Source organism: Sprattus sprattus (assembly GCF_963457725.1).
Source record: "Sprattus sprattus genome assembly, chromosome: 20".
Taxonomy (NCBI): domain Eukaryota; kingdom Metazoa; phylum Chordata; class Actinopteri; order Clupeiformes; family Clupeidae; genus Sprattus; species Sprattus sprattus.
The window spans coordinates 3,370,951-3,387,608 of record NC_137918.1 but is presented as its reverse complement, the minus strand read 5'-3'; the positions used below and the strand labels follow the sequence as shown (position 1 = coordinate 3,387,608).

At 44.4% G+C, this 16,658-nt stretch overlaps 2 protein-coding genes across 2 annotated transcripts; both read left to right on the top strand.

Annotated features, from left to right (window-relative positions):
* Positions 1-1,143: 1,143 nt before the first annotated feature.
* On the top strand, positions 1,144-11,259 carry rit1 (Ras-like without CAAX 1). The gene is made up of 6 exons (XM_080858849.1): positions 1,144-1,230; positions 4,078-4,167; positions 5,340-5,396; positions 6,691-6,764; positions 7,290-7,481; positions 9,759-11,259. The coding sequence occupies exons 2-6, from the start codon at positions 4,086-4,088 to the stop codon at positions 9,987-9,989; spliced, it is 636 nt and encodes a 211-aa protein (XP_080714975.1). The 5' UTR covers positions 1,144-1,230; positions 4,078-4,085; the 3' UTR covers positions 9,990-11,259.
* Positions 11,260-11,654: 395 nt separating this feature from the next.
* pex11b (peroxisomal biogenesis factor 11 beta) lies at positions 11,655-16,237 on the top strand. The gene is given in 9 exon segments (XM_080859125.1): positions 11,655-11,932; positions 12,319-12,434; positions 13,085-13,286; positions 13,748-13,754; positions 13,756-13,918; positions 13,921-13,984; positions 13,986-14,019; positions 14,021-14,101; positions 14,103-16,237. Coding segments are annotated over 9 exon segments (825 nt in total). The 5' UTR covers positions 11,655-11,876; the 3' UTR covers positions 14,205-16,237.
* The last annotated feature ends 421 nt before the right edge of the window (positions 16,238-16,658 follow it).

Genomic DNA, 16,658 nt, shown 5'->3' with positions numbered 1-16,658 from the left:
TGGTGAATGGCCACCATGTCCCAACAAGGCTAAGACGTCAACAAGGAGGTTGCAGAGTCATGTTTTGGGCCGGAATCATTGGGAGAGAGCTGGTAGGCCCCTTCAGGGTCCCTGACGGTGTGAAAATGACCTCGGCAAAGTATGTAGAGTTTCTGACTGACCACTTTCTTCCGTGGTACAAAAAGAAGAGCCGCGCCTTCCATAGCAAAGTCATATTTATGCATGACAATACACCATCTCATGCTGCAAAGAATACCTCTATAGCAGCCAATGCCCCAGAGGTATTCTTTGCATAAAAGAAGAGAAACTCATGGTGAGGCCCCCATCTTACCCTGACCTTAACCCTATTGAGAACCTTTGGAGCATCATCAAGCAAAAGATCTATGTGGGTGGAAGGCAGTTCACATCCAATCAGGTGCTCTGGGAGGTTATTATGGCATCCTGATAAGACATTAAAGCAGAAACAATCAAAGAACTCATGAGTTCAATGTATGCCAGAATTGTGAGGTTGATATCAAAGAAGGGGTCCTATGTTAACATGTAACTTGACCTGTTAAGATGTGTTTGGTTAAAACTTTTTTTGATTTCAGTAAATATGGCTTCCTAATGCTGCAAATTCAACAAATGACAATTTTTAGTTCTTTACAACCTATAAAATATCTTGAAACTCTGAGACTTTGAAACTCTGCATAATAATTTGGAACACTGCATTTTGAGTTTTTTATTTTTGAGAAAAATACTGTTATCATTGGGAGGTTTGTTCAATACAATTTGAATTATACTCTAACAGTTGATGACTTGAAAATTATACTGACTGAATGTGCATTAGTATTAAAGAAAATCTGAGCAAAGTGTAATTTGCATGTTAATGTGGAACGCGGTGTATATTTACGCTCTTCATTTTTAACATGTTGTCAGCTGTGTAATTAGGTTGGCAGGTAGCCTATACCTTAACAGTAGAGTGGCTGACAAAACCAAGACGAATGGACAAACAATGAAAATGTCAACCTGACCTACCGTGCCCTTGCCTGAGTAGCCTACTGTATTCTACAGCTTCCTGTGTCGGTTGAAACCGTAAATCTACGGCCACTAGGACCCTACGGGCTACTGACATCCGCACCAGTGTTTACAGTGAAAGAGAACTGTGGCAAGAATAATCAAACATCAAACGATTTATGCCCATCGCATCTGTATTCGGAAAATAATGAAGTCGACATTGCTGTGACACAAGTAAGTTCGCTCGTTCTTTTTAATTATGTTATTGTAGGTAACGGCTTTGCCATCTAGTAGAGCAACTTTTTAGCTGTTACAAGGTTTTAATGATTAGCTCTGAAGTTAGTGCTCTTTCCTGTAGAAAACGACTTGAGCTTGCATTGTTAGTTACATAAAAAGTCATATTGGCATGAAGCAGCAACCAAAACTCGAATTGTGTCGACTTTGCAATTACAGACCAGTGAAAGTATTTTTAAAAAGCTGTTTTGTCCTTCAAGTTCCGTTAAGTGTTTCATGTCACTGTTCATACAAGTATTTTTCCTGCGCTGAAGTTAAACGAACTCCGATTCAATTCGCATTGTCCGTACATGTAGCTGATCATTATGTTGGATACATTTTATGTGCAACCAATTTCGGAAAGAATGAGGGTGTTCAGCTTAGTAAAATGGCCTGATCATACTTTGGATGTTTAAATCGTGTTTTAAAATCATTTCCACAATGGAGTTATACTAAAATGAAGCGTTAACGTTACTTCTGACGCCACAGTGATCAGGCCAAGCTAGTAACTAAGTTATTGGGTCACGTTCACCTTGTAGCTGCAATTGACCCTCAGCGGAATGTAATCAGCCAGTTATTCGCCTTTATACATTGAGAGTAGTAAATTAGCTCCTGAAAAGTTGGGACAGATTACTTTGTTTAGGGTAGGCTATAACTTAATTTGGTTACTTGAAATATACCAGGTCTATTATAATGAAACTGTTTCGACATAGGAACCCACACAGGGACCCACAATGTTTGGTTGGATTTTGATAGCTAATAGGCTACTATAGCTGTGAAACATTCCTCACTTGCACTTCAAACTGCCGAGGCCCAGCCAGACCACACGTCCGGGGCCTCTCCTACAACCATGGCTCCAAAGAATGCCGAGCACAGGAAGGGAAGTGCAAAACGTTTCGCTCCGACGACTGCTGTGACTGTGGTTCTCACGCTTTTTTTTTTACCAATGACAGGAGCTACACAAATAGTTATACTTTTATTTAAGGGAAAACTGATGCTATTGATGCAAACTAATGCAAATAGTCCTACTATCGTGTCTGATAATACTTGCAACGCCACCCAGCCATACATTCCCAATACTCATGGTACACTCTGATCATCTGGAACCAAACATATTCAGGATTGCATCCTGAAAAATAGACATAGACCTATTGCTTTTTGTCTTATAGTCGCTGCTCAGTAGTCATATTAGCTATTCCCGGGTATGCACAGTCGTCGTTTAACAAGCTATTCCTGTCTTGCCTAGTTGAGTTAACAAGGAGTACTTAATATCTGCGCATAATAGAGCGTTTGTGCGTTCTGTACATTATGCACACCATGATTAGACCATTAAAATAAGTAACACAATGCATGCATTCAATGTATTTCAACGAGAAAGTCTTCATTTGGGGATCATTTAGTACTGTAGAAGAAGCACCCGTGTTGAGCACAAAAATCCTAAATCTCCGTCAAAATTAAATGACTTTTTGGACCCCCCCCCCCCCCCCCCCCCCCAATATTCTTTTAGGCATATTGTATATGGAATTGTGTAGCCTTTAATGTGATCTCTCTAGTTATATAATGCTTGTTAAAACAAGACTTTCTACATCCTTTTAAACTATTTGGCTTTGCTGTGTGCATTGTAAGAAGTATAAAAGTGAATTTACTGACTTGCACTGTTAGCAAAACTTCATTATGAGCAGTGCTAAGAGACTGTCTTCTCCTGGTGTTTCAGTACTTTATTGTAATATCCCTTGAGAGATGTTTAGAGAGACCATTGTAAATCTTGGCTTAATGTTATCTGTTAAGGCAATAGGCTACCGACAGAGAAGAGCTGTGCATTGTTTTGTCATAGTTACTCAGTGTTCCATATCGGATACAAGTTCTAGCTGCAAACTCTGGAACTGGGTCTGCCTTGGGCTCAGCCCAGATCTGGCCCGAATCTAAATAAGCTATTATCTGAGACTGGCAGTTGGCACACGCGTCATTGCCTTTTGCGTTCAATAAGCCTCTATTAGTGAGTTTGGAAGCGTTCAGACTTGTGGTGTGTGTGCGTGTGGACACTCGTGTACATCAGTTTATGTGACATTAGGCTACATGACACATGGAACAAACCTCTCAGATAGCAGGTGGCTATGGAAGTGGTCCGATCTGGACTAGGTGCAGATCCACCCGACGCACACTCATTCGGGGTTGGTTGTGTTCCTGGGTCAGTAGATGCCTGGGTATTCATTCAGTTCTCAAACTTTGGTTCTAATGTCTCGGTAATTGTATGAATTGGAACTATCTTAGTGATAGGCTTACCATACTGGAATAGCAGGGATGCACAGGGATTTTTTTTGCCTGCCGTCAACAAACTGAATGGCCTTTGTGCTGAGCCAGAGGAGCATCACAGTCACATGAACGGTGTGCCACAAATGACTCACTTCCTTTCGTCTGTGAATCAAACCGTCATTTTTAGAACTCGGTTGAGCTTTGTCGAAAGCCCAGAATAGCTTGCGGGCCGAGTGTCAACATTGACGGTGCTGATGAGTTTTTGGAGGTTTCATTTGTCTGAAAAAGTGTTTGCCTTTCTGTGTGTACGTCTGTGTGCGTGTCTGGATATGTGTGGGTGTGGTTCTGTACTTGTTTGGCTACGTGTGTGTGTGTGTGTGTGTGTGTAATTGTGTGCATGATTCAACCTTTGTACATCTTTACGTCGCTGTATGCGTGTGTGTGTATGTGCCTCTGTGTTTTTGCCTGTGTGTGTGCATGCGTGTGTGTGTGTGTGTGCCTCTGTTTGTGTGTGTGTGTGTGGGTGTGTGTTCACATGTTTGTCTGTTTTCCCAGTCATTTGAATGGAGTCCTCACGGAGCCCTGGGGGTCTCTCCCGTGAATATAAGCTGGTGATGCTCGGAGAGGGAGGAGTAGGAAAGAGTGGTAAGTGTCCCTCTGACTTTTCTCCTCTCTCCTTTTCCCGTTCTCCTTCTCTCTCTCTCTCTCTCTGTCTCTCTTTCGCTTATCTCACAACAACACACTCACACACACACACACACACACACACCCACACGCATACACACACACACCATCGCATACACACACTCACACACACGCATACACACACACACATACACACACACACACATACACGCACACACACACACACGCACACAAACGCACACGCACACACACATACACGCACACACAGACAGACACACACACAGACAGACACACACACACACACACACACGCCCACACACACACACACAGTGAGTTCTCCTCCTCTTATAGTTTGGCTATGAGGGCCTGCTGTGAGCTCTTGTCATGTTGGGTTTGGCTCTCTCTGTCTCTGTCTCTTTCTGACTCTGACTCTGACTGTTTAATTTTGCTAAATAGTTTCTTATCTGTCTTCCTATTTGATCAGGGACAGCTCACACTGACCAGATTAATTCCTCTCTCCCTCTTTGCCCGTCTCTTACACACACACACACACACACACACACACACACACACACACACACACACACACACACACACCCATGCTCTATGGGTGGTGGCTCACTGCTGCAGAAGGCATGGGTGTGGTCAAAGGTCTGTTGTCAAGAAAACACAGGAACCCAGCAGCCTATGCTGGATACTGTTGCCATGGAAACCGGAGGAGTTCACCTGGTGTAGATATATATATATATACACGATATGACTGTTGAGAAAAAGGAGGGAGAGAAGAGACAGCCAGGCTCTCCTGAACCCGAGTAACCCCACTGTCACCATGGAAACCAGATGTTCCATACATTCTCACAGCAAAAGGGATGTGTGTGTGTGTGTGTGTGTGTGTGTGTGTGTGTGTGTGTGTGTGTGAGTGTGTGTGTATGCGAACGTGTGTGTGTGTGTGTGAGCAGTTTCTCAGCAGTGTGAGGAACAGGGGATTAAAGAGAGACGAAGGGAGGGAAGGAAGGCAGACTTTCATCTTGTGAGCTGCACCAGATTATGTAATGAAGTTTCATTATCAACCTTTCTATGACTCTTTCTCTCTCTCTCCCTCCTTCCCCTCTCTCATTCTATACCCCTCTCTCTCTCTCTGTTTGCCTCCCTCTATCCATCTCTTTTCTTAGCTATCATCATGCAGTTCATCAGCCACAGGTTTCCAGAGGATCACGACCCCACCATAGGTGAGAGTGCTAACTAACTAACTCTAATGCTGACCACAGCACTGCTGTTCATATTACACACATAACTAACTAACTAACTAACTCTGTCCACAGCCCTGCTGTTTATATTACACACATAACTAACTAACTAACTAACTCTGTCCACAGCCCTGCTGTTTATATTACACACATAACTAACTAGCTCTGACCACAGCCCTGCTGTTTATATTACACACATAACTAACTCTGACCACAGCCCTGCTGTTTATATTACACACATAACTAACTCTGACCACAGCCCTGCTGTTTATATTACACACATAACTAACTCTGACCACAGCCCTGCTGTTTATATTACACACATAACTAACCAACTAGCTCTGATGCTGATCACAGCCCTGCTGTTTATATTACACACATAACTAACCAACTAGCTCTGATGCTGATCACAGCCCTGCTGTTTATGTTGCACACAAAACCTTACAACAGACCTTTGACCCTTGTTGCACACAAAACCTTACATTTGCCCTTCCTCTTCTCCAAACTCTTCCCAACTCTCCTCTGTAAATAACGAATGAATATATTGACATATATAATAGTTTATATATATGTTGTACTCCACTGTTTATCAACGGAGATATTGTAACTTCTGGTTAGATGCTAACTGTATTTTATTGTCTTTGTGCCTATACTCTGCACAGTGAGAAAGTCTGATTTTAACCATGGATCTCAGACAGGCAGTCACAAAGTCGTCTACTTCCTTTAACATGTGGCTTCGTCTAACATCTGCCTTACCCACCAACTCTGACCCGTGAACCAGTCTATTAATATACCAGACCTCAGTGCAAATAGCAGTATCTGCATTGAAAGTCTGTGAGAGCTTTTTAAAAAACAAAACATAACAAAAAACCTGTCATGCACAGAGAAGTTTTTCTTATTCACTCAAGCTGTCTTTACTGAATAATTCTCCTTCCTCAATCTGATTGAGTAATCAAGAGTTTATGTAACACACACATACACACATTTGGCAAGGCCATCCAGACGCTACAAAGCCTTCTCTCATTGTTGTCATGGTGATGTGTGAGGCCTGATGTGTGTGTTACGAGGAAGTGAATGTGTGCATGGATGTGACAGCAGTGTGCAGTCAATAATCACTCAAAGATTCTTAGCTAAGCCATCAGAGTCAGATGCACAGAAACAGGCATCCAAACACTTAACCGGTTTACAGGTTTACCAATCAAAGTTATCTGTGTGTGTGTGTGTGTGTGTGTGTGTGTGTGTGTGTGTGTGTGTGTGTGTGTGTGTCTGTTCTCAGAGGATGCATACAAGACTCAGATACGCATCGATGATGAGCCTGCCAACCTGGACATCTTAGATACAGCTGGACAGGTACCCCCCTCTCTCTTTCTAATATTCCTTGCTCATATTTTCTCTTATTGAACTCCAATTTCATCAGCCATTAGCTGTTCTTAGTTGTCGTCTTGTACACCTTCATTAACTCTGTCTGCAAATTCAGTCCCTATGGTTCTGAGAACCCCCCATCTTCAGGGCTGCAACAATAACCGCATCACTGCCATATTGTGGTATTAGGAGGTGTACCGCGGTGATGAGCCCGTCACTGCCATTACCGGCAGCTTTTCCCCCTGTGTGTGTGTGTGTGTGTGTGTGTGTGTGTGACTGGTGTCAGGGGATGCTAGATTCTAATGAGATCTTTACAGTGTGTCAAGCAATACAAGTCCAGTCATTCACTCATCCATTCACTAATGTTCTTCTCTCCTTTTCCCTTGTCTGATGGGTGGTTCTGTGTGGTTCTGTGTTCTCCCACCTGCACTCCTCTTCTCTGATGTGTTCTCCGTTGTCTGCTCATGTGTTCTCCGTTGACGTTTGGGCTCTGGGTTCTGTGTGATTCCGCAGGCAGAGTTCACAGCGATGCGGGACCAGTACATGCGCGCGGGCGAGGGCTTCATCATCTCCTACTCCATCACAGACCGCCGCAGCTTCCAGGAGGCGCGCCACTTCAAGCAGCTTATCTGCCGCGTGCGGCGCACCGTCGACACGCCCGTCGTGCTCGTGGGGAACAAGTCGGACCTGGTGCACCTTAGACAGGTAAACACTCCACCTCACGGTAATGTAGGTGTAAAACACATGGATGCCATGTTGGTTGAGTAGGTGTAAAACACATGTTGACCAATGACAGTCACTAGCTGGACCCCTGTTGGCTGCTTTTTGGTCGATCGACCATGCTTAATTGGCGGCGGAACTCATTGGTGAGGGAGATCACTCTGGTTTGTTGTTCAGCTCCTGACGATTGGACTGATAAGTTCCTTCAAAGTGGGGAACTGGCCATGAATGTTTTTTTTTTTTAAATCGGAGGTTATTTATCTCCAGCTCTCAATGAAGGTTCGGAAAAGCTATAGTTTCCATGACTTCCACAACCAAAAGATCACGGGCCAACAACCCCAGTGCCATTTACAACTTCTTATCAGACATTTTCAAGCAAGATCAATTGGACAAGACCAATGGGACATGATCAATCAGACCACATAGATCAGATCAGATCAATCAGACATGATCAATCAGACTAGATCAATCAGACATGTTCTCAATTAGAAGTAGCTCCATTATGAAACCATCTGTGGTGAGCGAGAGTGGTGTTAAAGGCAGTGTGACGGGGCACTTGTGTGACCCGCCACTGCAGCCTGTAGGCTGCTGCCTTTACTTGCCTGGGTGCAGGTTTTTTTGTGTATGTTTGGCATGCCCGATGTGCGAGTACATGTACAGTTTATATGTTCCGTCAACCATGGCATTCTGTTTAAATAACCACACAAATTCAATGTCTTGTCATATAAATGTTCTGTTTAATTAGTTTAAAATCATACATCGTAGTATCATATTGCGTAGCGTTTGTCTTACTGTTTAAGTGTCGTCTTGCGTGTGTCTGTTGTTAGTAAGAGTATTGCGCGATTAAGCGCCAGTTTTAGAACAAGGGGGTTAACCCGAAGTATGAATATTTGGCTGATGTATTATGTGCCGATTGTCGTCACTGTAGCCTAGCCTACGTAACTACCATGGTGTAGATAGACTGTCTTGCCCAGCTATTTGGGGACATTGTTGCTGGCTGTTTTGAGCCGATTGATTGGTTAATGTATGGCTGCTGTGAGCCACAGGTGTTGGTGCCTGTGCCGATGACACACCTGCTGATTAGATTGGTTTGAGCCAATTAGAGGTTTATTGTCTAGGCTACTTTAACTCGCCTTTTCTTTTGTTCGAGAGAGTTTTCCTGTTTAATAAGACGTGAGTCTTAGGAGCTCTCACTGACCAGCTAAGATGGTCCTTTTTATGTAGTTGACGTGCTTGTTTGTATGGTGGCTATGCTGCTCATGTATTGTCCTTTTGCAACGTTGTGATTATTTATGTAATATGTTCATTGAGCTATAGCCTTATGGGCCTAAGGATGAGGAAATAAAATCACCTCTTTCCAACACTTTCGACATCCTGAGTCCTCCATGAGTATCAATCCAGCTCTAACCGTGACGGCTATCCCGACCTTTTACAGGCAGACACAGAACATACAGGCCAGTTGGCCATTGGCTGTAGTCTCTGCGGTGTGATCAAGTGCAACTGTCTGGCCCAGACAAATGCGACATGAGGCAGCGCTACTGTCGCACTTCCTCGCCGCTAGTTCTTTGATGTCTTTGGGCATGCGCCTCGTCACGGCTGGAAGAGAAGTGATGATGGCGTACTTGTTGACGCAGTCGCAACACTGAATCATTCACACACAAGTTCACATTAGTCACACAGATGCAAATAACAGCTCCTCTCACACTCACACACTAACTTCTCTGTGAAAACCCTGATAGCTCAGGCATGATGAAACTGATTTCATTTAGATAAGACTGAAGAAAGTGAAGCGATACAGAGCAACCAAACAGGCTCCCACACTACCAGCAAATCTCGGTTACTGGTAAGATGGAAATGTTTTAATTTATGGCAGGTCAGGCACAGAGCTATACTATTTACATTATATAAAGAGAGAGTATGTATGTACATCTACAGTCTAATACTGTGAGGGGATGTAGCACTGATTACCTGGTGTTTAATAGATGGATGAAAAATGCTCAGGTCCGTTAGTATTGTGAGCTGGGGTTTGGTCAGGACTTTGATCCTGCATTGAGTGTGCATTGTAATTATGACATCTATATACTGTCTTCTATTATCTATTATGTATTATTATTCTTTCTTATTTTCCCTTATTTTATTTATTTCCTGACTTATTTTCTGATGCCCGTGTAAAGCACTCTGGGTTACCTCTGTGAATAAATATTTGCAATAGAAAATAAATATGTTTTTCTTTGTCTTGTACTCCCTCCTCCGATCCTACAGGTGTCAATAGAGGAGGGCCGTGAGCTGGCCCGAGAGTTCCAGTGTCCATTCTTCGAGACGTCGGCGGCGTTCCGCTACTACATCGACGACGTGTTTGCGGCACTGGTGCGTCAGATCCGCCAGCGGGAGGCAGAGGTGGTGCGTGAGGGCGAGAGAAAGACCCGCCGCAGCCACTCCTTCTGGAACCGCCTCAAGTCGCCCTTCCACAAGAGACAGCAATCCGAGCACTGATGCAGCCAGCCAGGCTCTGCACGGCCTGATGGGATACCGCGGTCCTCCAGGGGGCGGGTGGCTTTCCCGTCAGCGTTCCCAGAATCTCCATATATATGCCTCTTTTGAGAAGAGGCCTGTGACTCTTACCTAATGTAGTAGAGGAGAACTTGTGACAACACACTCCCAATCATTTCATTCTTGATTAGCTGTCAGCCTATCTCTGTTGACAGGTGTTCTAGGATGTGGCAAATGCATGCCACGCTAGCTATAGGCTGACATACTGATTTAGTAGTTAGTGATGATTTCATTGAACTGAAATGGGTGTCGTTTCTATATGAGTTTATTGACAAAGTACTTTTGTAGATGCAGTTGGGCCCAGACAAGGTGGGAGATTTGCTGTACCTCACATCTAATGTGCAAGTGCTGACTCGGAAGGAATACGAGAAAAGAAAGACGATAGAGAAACGATTTCCTTAATGATAAAGGAAGAAAAAGAAATGTGGAAGGTAAGAGTAAAAGAAAGAGAGAAAAAAGCAAGTAAAAGAGAGAGAAAGAAAGGAAGACAGAAAAAAAGAATAAGAGGACCTTGAAAGAGTTGTTATTGATTAGCTTGTGATGGGAGCGGACTCGGGACAAAACCAGGCCTGAGAAGACTTTGACACTTTGATTAACAGGGACACTGATGGTGGTTGGTTAGACTTACAGGCTGAGCTAAGACTGAGGCCGTTCACTTTTTAAAAACACTGCGACGTGTCCTTGATTATAATCCATTACACTTTTTGTCAGACTCAGACAAAAGATCGAATAAAGACAATGTCATTGGTCATTATCCCCTGAAAGGATATAAACAAAGACTTGAACAAGTTACAGGATGGGAAGGTGCAGCGCACAGGTCAAGGTCAAAGTTCATTCAGGAGCAGAGAAACAGGGATGTGCGTGCGAAGGAGAGTCGGCTGCCATTGTGTACTCTTTCCCTCAGCCCAGTGTGAAGTAAGCTGGACCAGAGTGGGATCTTAACAGTGGGCTCAGTGCTTTGTCTGTGAATGGGGTGAGCAACTGGGGTCAATACTTGCTGAAAAGTCCCAGTTATGTACTGTACCACTCCAAAGTGTTGTGCGAATGTGATCCTGTAGTTTTATCTACTTTTTTCCTGTTAGTATCCCTGCTGAGCGCTTATGACAGATGTGTATGAAACAATCTGGTCGTACCATGTGACAATAGATGAAAGGTTATCTATTCCCGGCCTTTGTTATTTTGTGATTTTTACCTGTTTTTTATCATTGTGATAGTGATTATATCCCTAATTTATTTCCATGTTAACACTCAAATAAAAATGAACTCATGTTTTCCATAAGACTTAAGTGTGGGCCTTTCTACTGCCTCATGTTATGTTGCATTGTAATCATTTTAGATATTGGCGCCATCATGTGGTCAAAGTGCAGATTTTCCCAAAGTGTTTTTTCTATTCTGTGGAACTATGTTATTGCAAAATGTACGCAATTGCATGCGCGGTGAAATAGAATAATTAGTCAGTGCTAAAAATGACCTATTTTGTTTTGCGAATGGCGAAATTTCATTATGTAATGTGCACATGCCAATGGATACCTACACCAGCCGCGAACATAGTTGTGACGTTCTGTATGTCCCGTCACGGCTTCCATTCACGAGAGAGGCTAAGCCAAATGCTAACAAACTAGCTGGTGTGAAGTCAACAAAGTATCGAAGCAGAACTATTTGGTTTTAACTCACACAAGGACACTTTTTTGTTTTTGAATTTTTTACCGATTCAGGCAAACAGACTAAACGGATTTGCAGTTATAAAAATCAAGGCCACAGTTGTATTTGACTAGGCCTGGCTGCATCCGTGCTTTTGCTTACAAGACTGGACCAGTTAACCTACGAAGTATGGAGACGTGGGTCCGATTTAACTCTCAGAGCCAAGCGAAAGAACGACTGTGCAGGTAAGGCGACGTTTATGTGCAGATAAATTGTTAGTTAAACTCAGCTAATGTTAAGGAAAAAGTTTTTCTCTGATCCCCATAACTTTGGTTAGCTAGCTCAACTCTGGTTGCTAACTGCAGGTCACCCTTCAGACTGCCTGGGTAAAGCTTCTTCTCTGACATACGTTAGTGGGATAGCTAGCACCTTCGTTAAATCTGCTATTCTGTTATTGCTTTCTGGTTCAACGTGACAGTTGCCATGCTCTTTTATTTAATGGTAATGAAGTATAACCATATGATGTCGTATAAGATTTAATTTAATGGACTTGAATGAAGCGACTGTTCAGCAGGACACGATAATACCTGAGTGGTGGACCTGACTCATGGGAGGGCCGTATTCCCTACAGGGCTGCCCAGTATGCCTGCACGCTTCTCGGGTACACCTTACAGAAGGGGGGTGCTGGTGCCGACCTCTTGATGACTGTCAAACAACTGGAGTCCCACATGAGCCTGACCAGGAAGTGTAAGTAAACTAACTGTCATGTAGGCCTATGTAAGGGTAGACCTTTTATGTTGGTGCTTATGGAGCAGTGGAAGTCGACATTTCCAAGTTCCAAGTCGGAAAGTCGGACGAACCTCACCCTAACCCCGACTTCAGAAGCGAAAATGGCTGCACCCGCACATCAACTTTATTGTCCCTTCTGTCTTATTTGTGTCTCATTAAGTCAGTCGTACACACTGTACTGTCCAGTCTCTATCTGTGGACATCTTGCTACGGTGGTCCTACAGTGTAATGCTTTATAATCTGGTAATAATTGCTTAACCCAACTGTAGTTCATACCAGTCTGTCGTTACTATGCTATCACAACCTTGACACACACTTGGAACGCAGCCTAGAGTTAACAGTTAACTTAACATTTATCCAGGGGCTTTCTGAGACCTGTGTGTGATAAGCAGCCATTGTATATGAAACTCCTCCAGACAGTTTTAATGATTTAACTTTGAAGGTTAAGAGGTTTAATGACTTTAATGGAAGGTTTAGCATCTCATCTGACAGAGCCTTTGTGTTGTGCTAGAAGTTGCTTTGGCTAAAAATGCTGACTAGCTGGCTGGTGAGTGTGACCTTGTGCTGAAATGTGTGTGTGTGTGTGTGTGTGTGTGTGTGTGTGTCAGTGATGCGACTGGGGAACTCTGCAGAGGCTCTGGAGTCAGCCAAGCGCGCGGTGCACCTCTCCGATAGCGTCCTGCGGCTCTGCATCACTGTGGCCCACCTCAACAAGGCCATGTACTTCGCCTGTGATAATGTGCTGTGGGCCGGAAAGACGGGCCTGCTGCCCAAACTGGACCAGAACAAATGGAGCCAGAGGTCCTTCAGGTAAGAGTGTGTGTGTGTGTGTGTGTGTGTGTGTGTGGCCGCCGGGGGGGGGGGGGGTCCTTTAGGTAAAGGGGCCTGTGTGTGTGTGTGGCTGGGGGGGTCTGTGTGTATGTGTGCGACTGGGGGGCAGGTCCTTCAGGTAAGGGGGTCTGTGTGTGTTTGTGGCTGGGGGGGTAGCTTGTCAGTTTTCACTTACAGATGGGTGTGTCTGGTATATTATAGTTATTTATTAAAATGTAACTCCTTTTCTTACCTTGTTTTCCTTCCCTCATTGTATTCCTATCCATTTTCACTCACTCACTCTTTCTATCTTTTCACCCTTATTCTCCCTCAATCTCTCCATACCCATATCTCTCTTTTTACTCATGTTTCATTGCTCTGTCTATTTCTCTCTCTATTTCTCTCTCGGTCTCTCTCTCTCTCTCTCCCTCTCTCTCTCTCTTTTTCCTCTCTCTCTGCAGATATTACCATCTTCGCCCTCATCCTGAACCTGACTAGGGACGCGTACGAGATCGGCCTGTTGATGGAGCGTGAGTCTCGCTGCTGCGGCTCAGCCAAGGCCTCCCTCTCCAGCACGCCCGTGGCGCTGACACCCCCTGAGAACGGCGACCTCCCCACGACCCCGTCCCTCCGCTCTCGCCCTCTCCCCCCCTCTCGCTGCTGATCCCGACGATCCCCCTCCCTCCCCATGCTCTCCCTGCGTCTGCGCAGGCAAGTGCGGCTGCTGGCCGTTGGTGCTGCGCAGCAACCCGCCTCTCCTGCTGGACCTGCTCAAGAACCTGTGCGACATCGTCATCCCGCTGGACCGCCTGGGCCCTCTACCCCACGGGCAACGGCTTCGTGGGGGCCTGCGGCCTCGCCTCCTCCGTCCTCTCCATCCTCTCCATCCTGCACCCTTGGCTCAAGCTCAAGCCCTGAGCCTCCACCAGAGGGTGGCGGCAGCCGGCCGCAGGCGGCCCAGAGCTGGGACGGAGGAGGAGGCCCGGAGATGGGGCAGCAGCTCCCAGAGCAGAGGGGGTAGGAGGCTAGAGAAGAAGAAGAAATAGAAGAGCGAGAGAAGAGAAGAAGGGGAGGGGGAGAAAAGAGGAGTTTGGAATTGAGGGGAGTGAGAGTAGCTTCAGGGATGGGGTTTGAGCAACTTTGAGGATTTTGAGGGTTTTGACATACCGTAAGTCGAATTGCAAGTTACTTGGTGTGTGTGTGTGTGTCAGTGTGTGTTAGCCGGTGTGTGTGAGAAATCCCCACATAACTTCACGCTCTCCCATTGTCACCTTACTCTGTGCTCTTCTCCTAGCAGTGCTCAAGTCCCTAAAACTCTTTAGCGCCTAAAACACCTCTTCCACATGCAGCAACTTCCCCCTGTCCCTGCAGAGACTCTCCATTCAGCTTGAGTTTTCAATGCCTGTAGGCGGATGCACTTATTCCCAACCATGAAGGTGGCCAGTATGTTTTGAGTGGCTGGAGACGCGCTTACTCACAATCAACAGCCACAACTATGCCGTTGAAAAATCTCAAAACTACTAGTGTGTGACCACTAGAGGGCTCTGCTGCTTACTGATGCTGATCACACTGATCCAATTAACAGTGAATCTATTTGATTGCTTTTGATCACACTGATCCATTAAACAGTTAATCAATTCGATTGGTTTTGATCAAACTGATCCATTAAACAGTTAATCTATTTGATTGGTTTTGATGGCTATTAGGCACTATGAGCCAAGCTGTAGTGATCGTGTCCATAGCCAGTTATTGGTCAGCCATTGGGTTAGTAAATGTGTCAGGGAGCTTTAGATAAGACCCCACATAGATAGTCTTTAGCAGAAGAAACCTGTTTTAAGAAAGAGGTCCAAAATACAAGCTGGTATATTGAGTAATACGATATGTAAGAGTGATCTGTAGACCCCTGTAGTCCGTGATCCCTGGACCTATTTGTTGCCTTTCTCCACATCGAAAAGATGTCAATATTTTAAGTGGAGCTCTAGGCCTGTATTAAGTTCCTGTAATACGGCTTATCATATCATATGGACTGTTTTACAGATTGTAGCGTTACGTTTTTTCTGATCTGCAAAGATTGATTTAGCATGTTAGCACTAAGATGATTGACTTCCTGAAGAAACATTACATTTGAATTACTGTACTGATCGTAAAATAATCTGTAGCGTGCTCATCTGATTCAACCCAACTTTTCACAGTTCCTGGGACAAGAAAAATATGCAAAGCAGATCAGAGAGTTTATTGTTAATATAAAATGCTAGTGCATGTTATTTTTGCGAATATACAGTTTCAATTATTTCTTTGAATGATCACTTTTGGGCCTTTTTTGGTAAGATCGATTGATCAAGTGTGAGGGATGGTCAACAGTGAAAATGCTTAATGGTCAAGATCTTTGGTCAAAAGGAGAAACGTACCTGTTTTCTCAGGGTACTGCAGCACAACTGTTAAAGCTCAAGCATCTTCCTCTCTCATTAAGGAGACACCTAGTTGCCACGCTCTGCTCAGCACCACTATTAAGGTTAAAGCATCTTTCTCTCTCATGCAGGAGACGCTTAGTTACCAAGCTCTCCTCAGCACCACTGTTAAAGCTCATTAGGCCCAGGGCAGCGAATCCGGCAGCACCCTAGCACAGGAGAGCTTTGGGAGATGCGGATTGGCTAATAACTATCTGAGAGAAGGGAACCTCTCTTTTTTTGTTTAATTGTTCTTTTTCCAGCGCTTAGGAGATCAGCCCCATGAAGTGTTTCCCAAGCGCATTGTCCTGTAACCATCCTAACTTAGAGAGACAGTCTTGAGAATGTAGTGTCTTTATGTGAGGATGGTCATAGCACAGCTCTCAGGGCTGTCTGATGGAGACTTTACCTCCCTGAGCTCAGAGTGAGTGAAGGCTGAAGAGACAGACACAACTGCTCCGCCTTCTCAGATTGATCGACTGTACCGATTCTGCTCACCTGGTCTGCAAACATGAGCATGTGTGCATTTTTTTAAAGAAAATAAAAGGAAAACACATGAACTACTTTGTCAGGTGTCTGTTATTATTTGAATCCTTTGTCCCGTCCCTCCACCCCCCTTCATGCTTGTGAAATGAGCCTGAAGACTTGGCAGTTTAGGCCTGCTTATTCCTCTGCATAGTAGACCAAAGTCTGCAATCATCACAAAGGCCTTTTAATAGAAAGGGAACTGTGTGTGTTATGACTGGCCCTTCTGTACGTGGCCAATAGATGGCGCTGTCAGACTGTTGATTTCAGCGAAGACATCAATGATTAGTAATCAGGCTTATTTCCTTGAACAGTAGGACCTACCAAATCAATATTAATGTCCTAAAACATGAGACAAAATTAAGAAAGTTATACTCTGCGAAACCCACTGAAAAGTTGT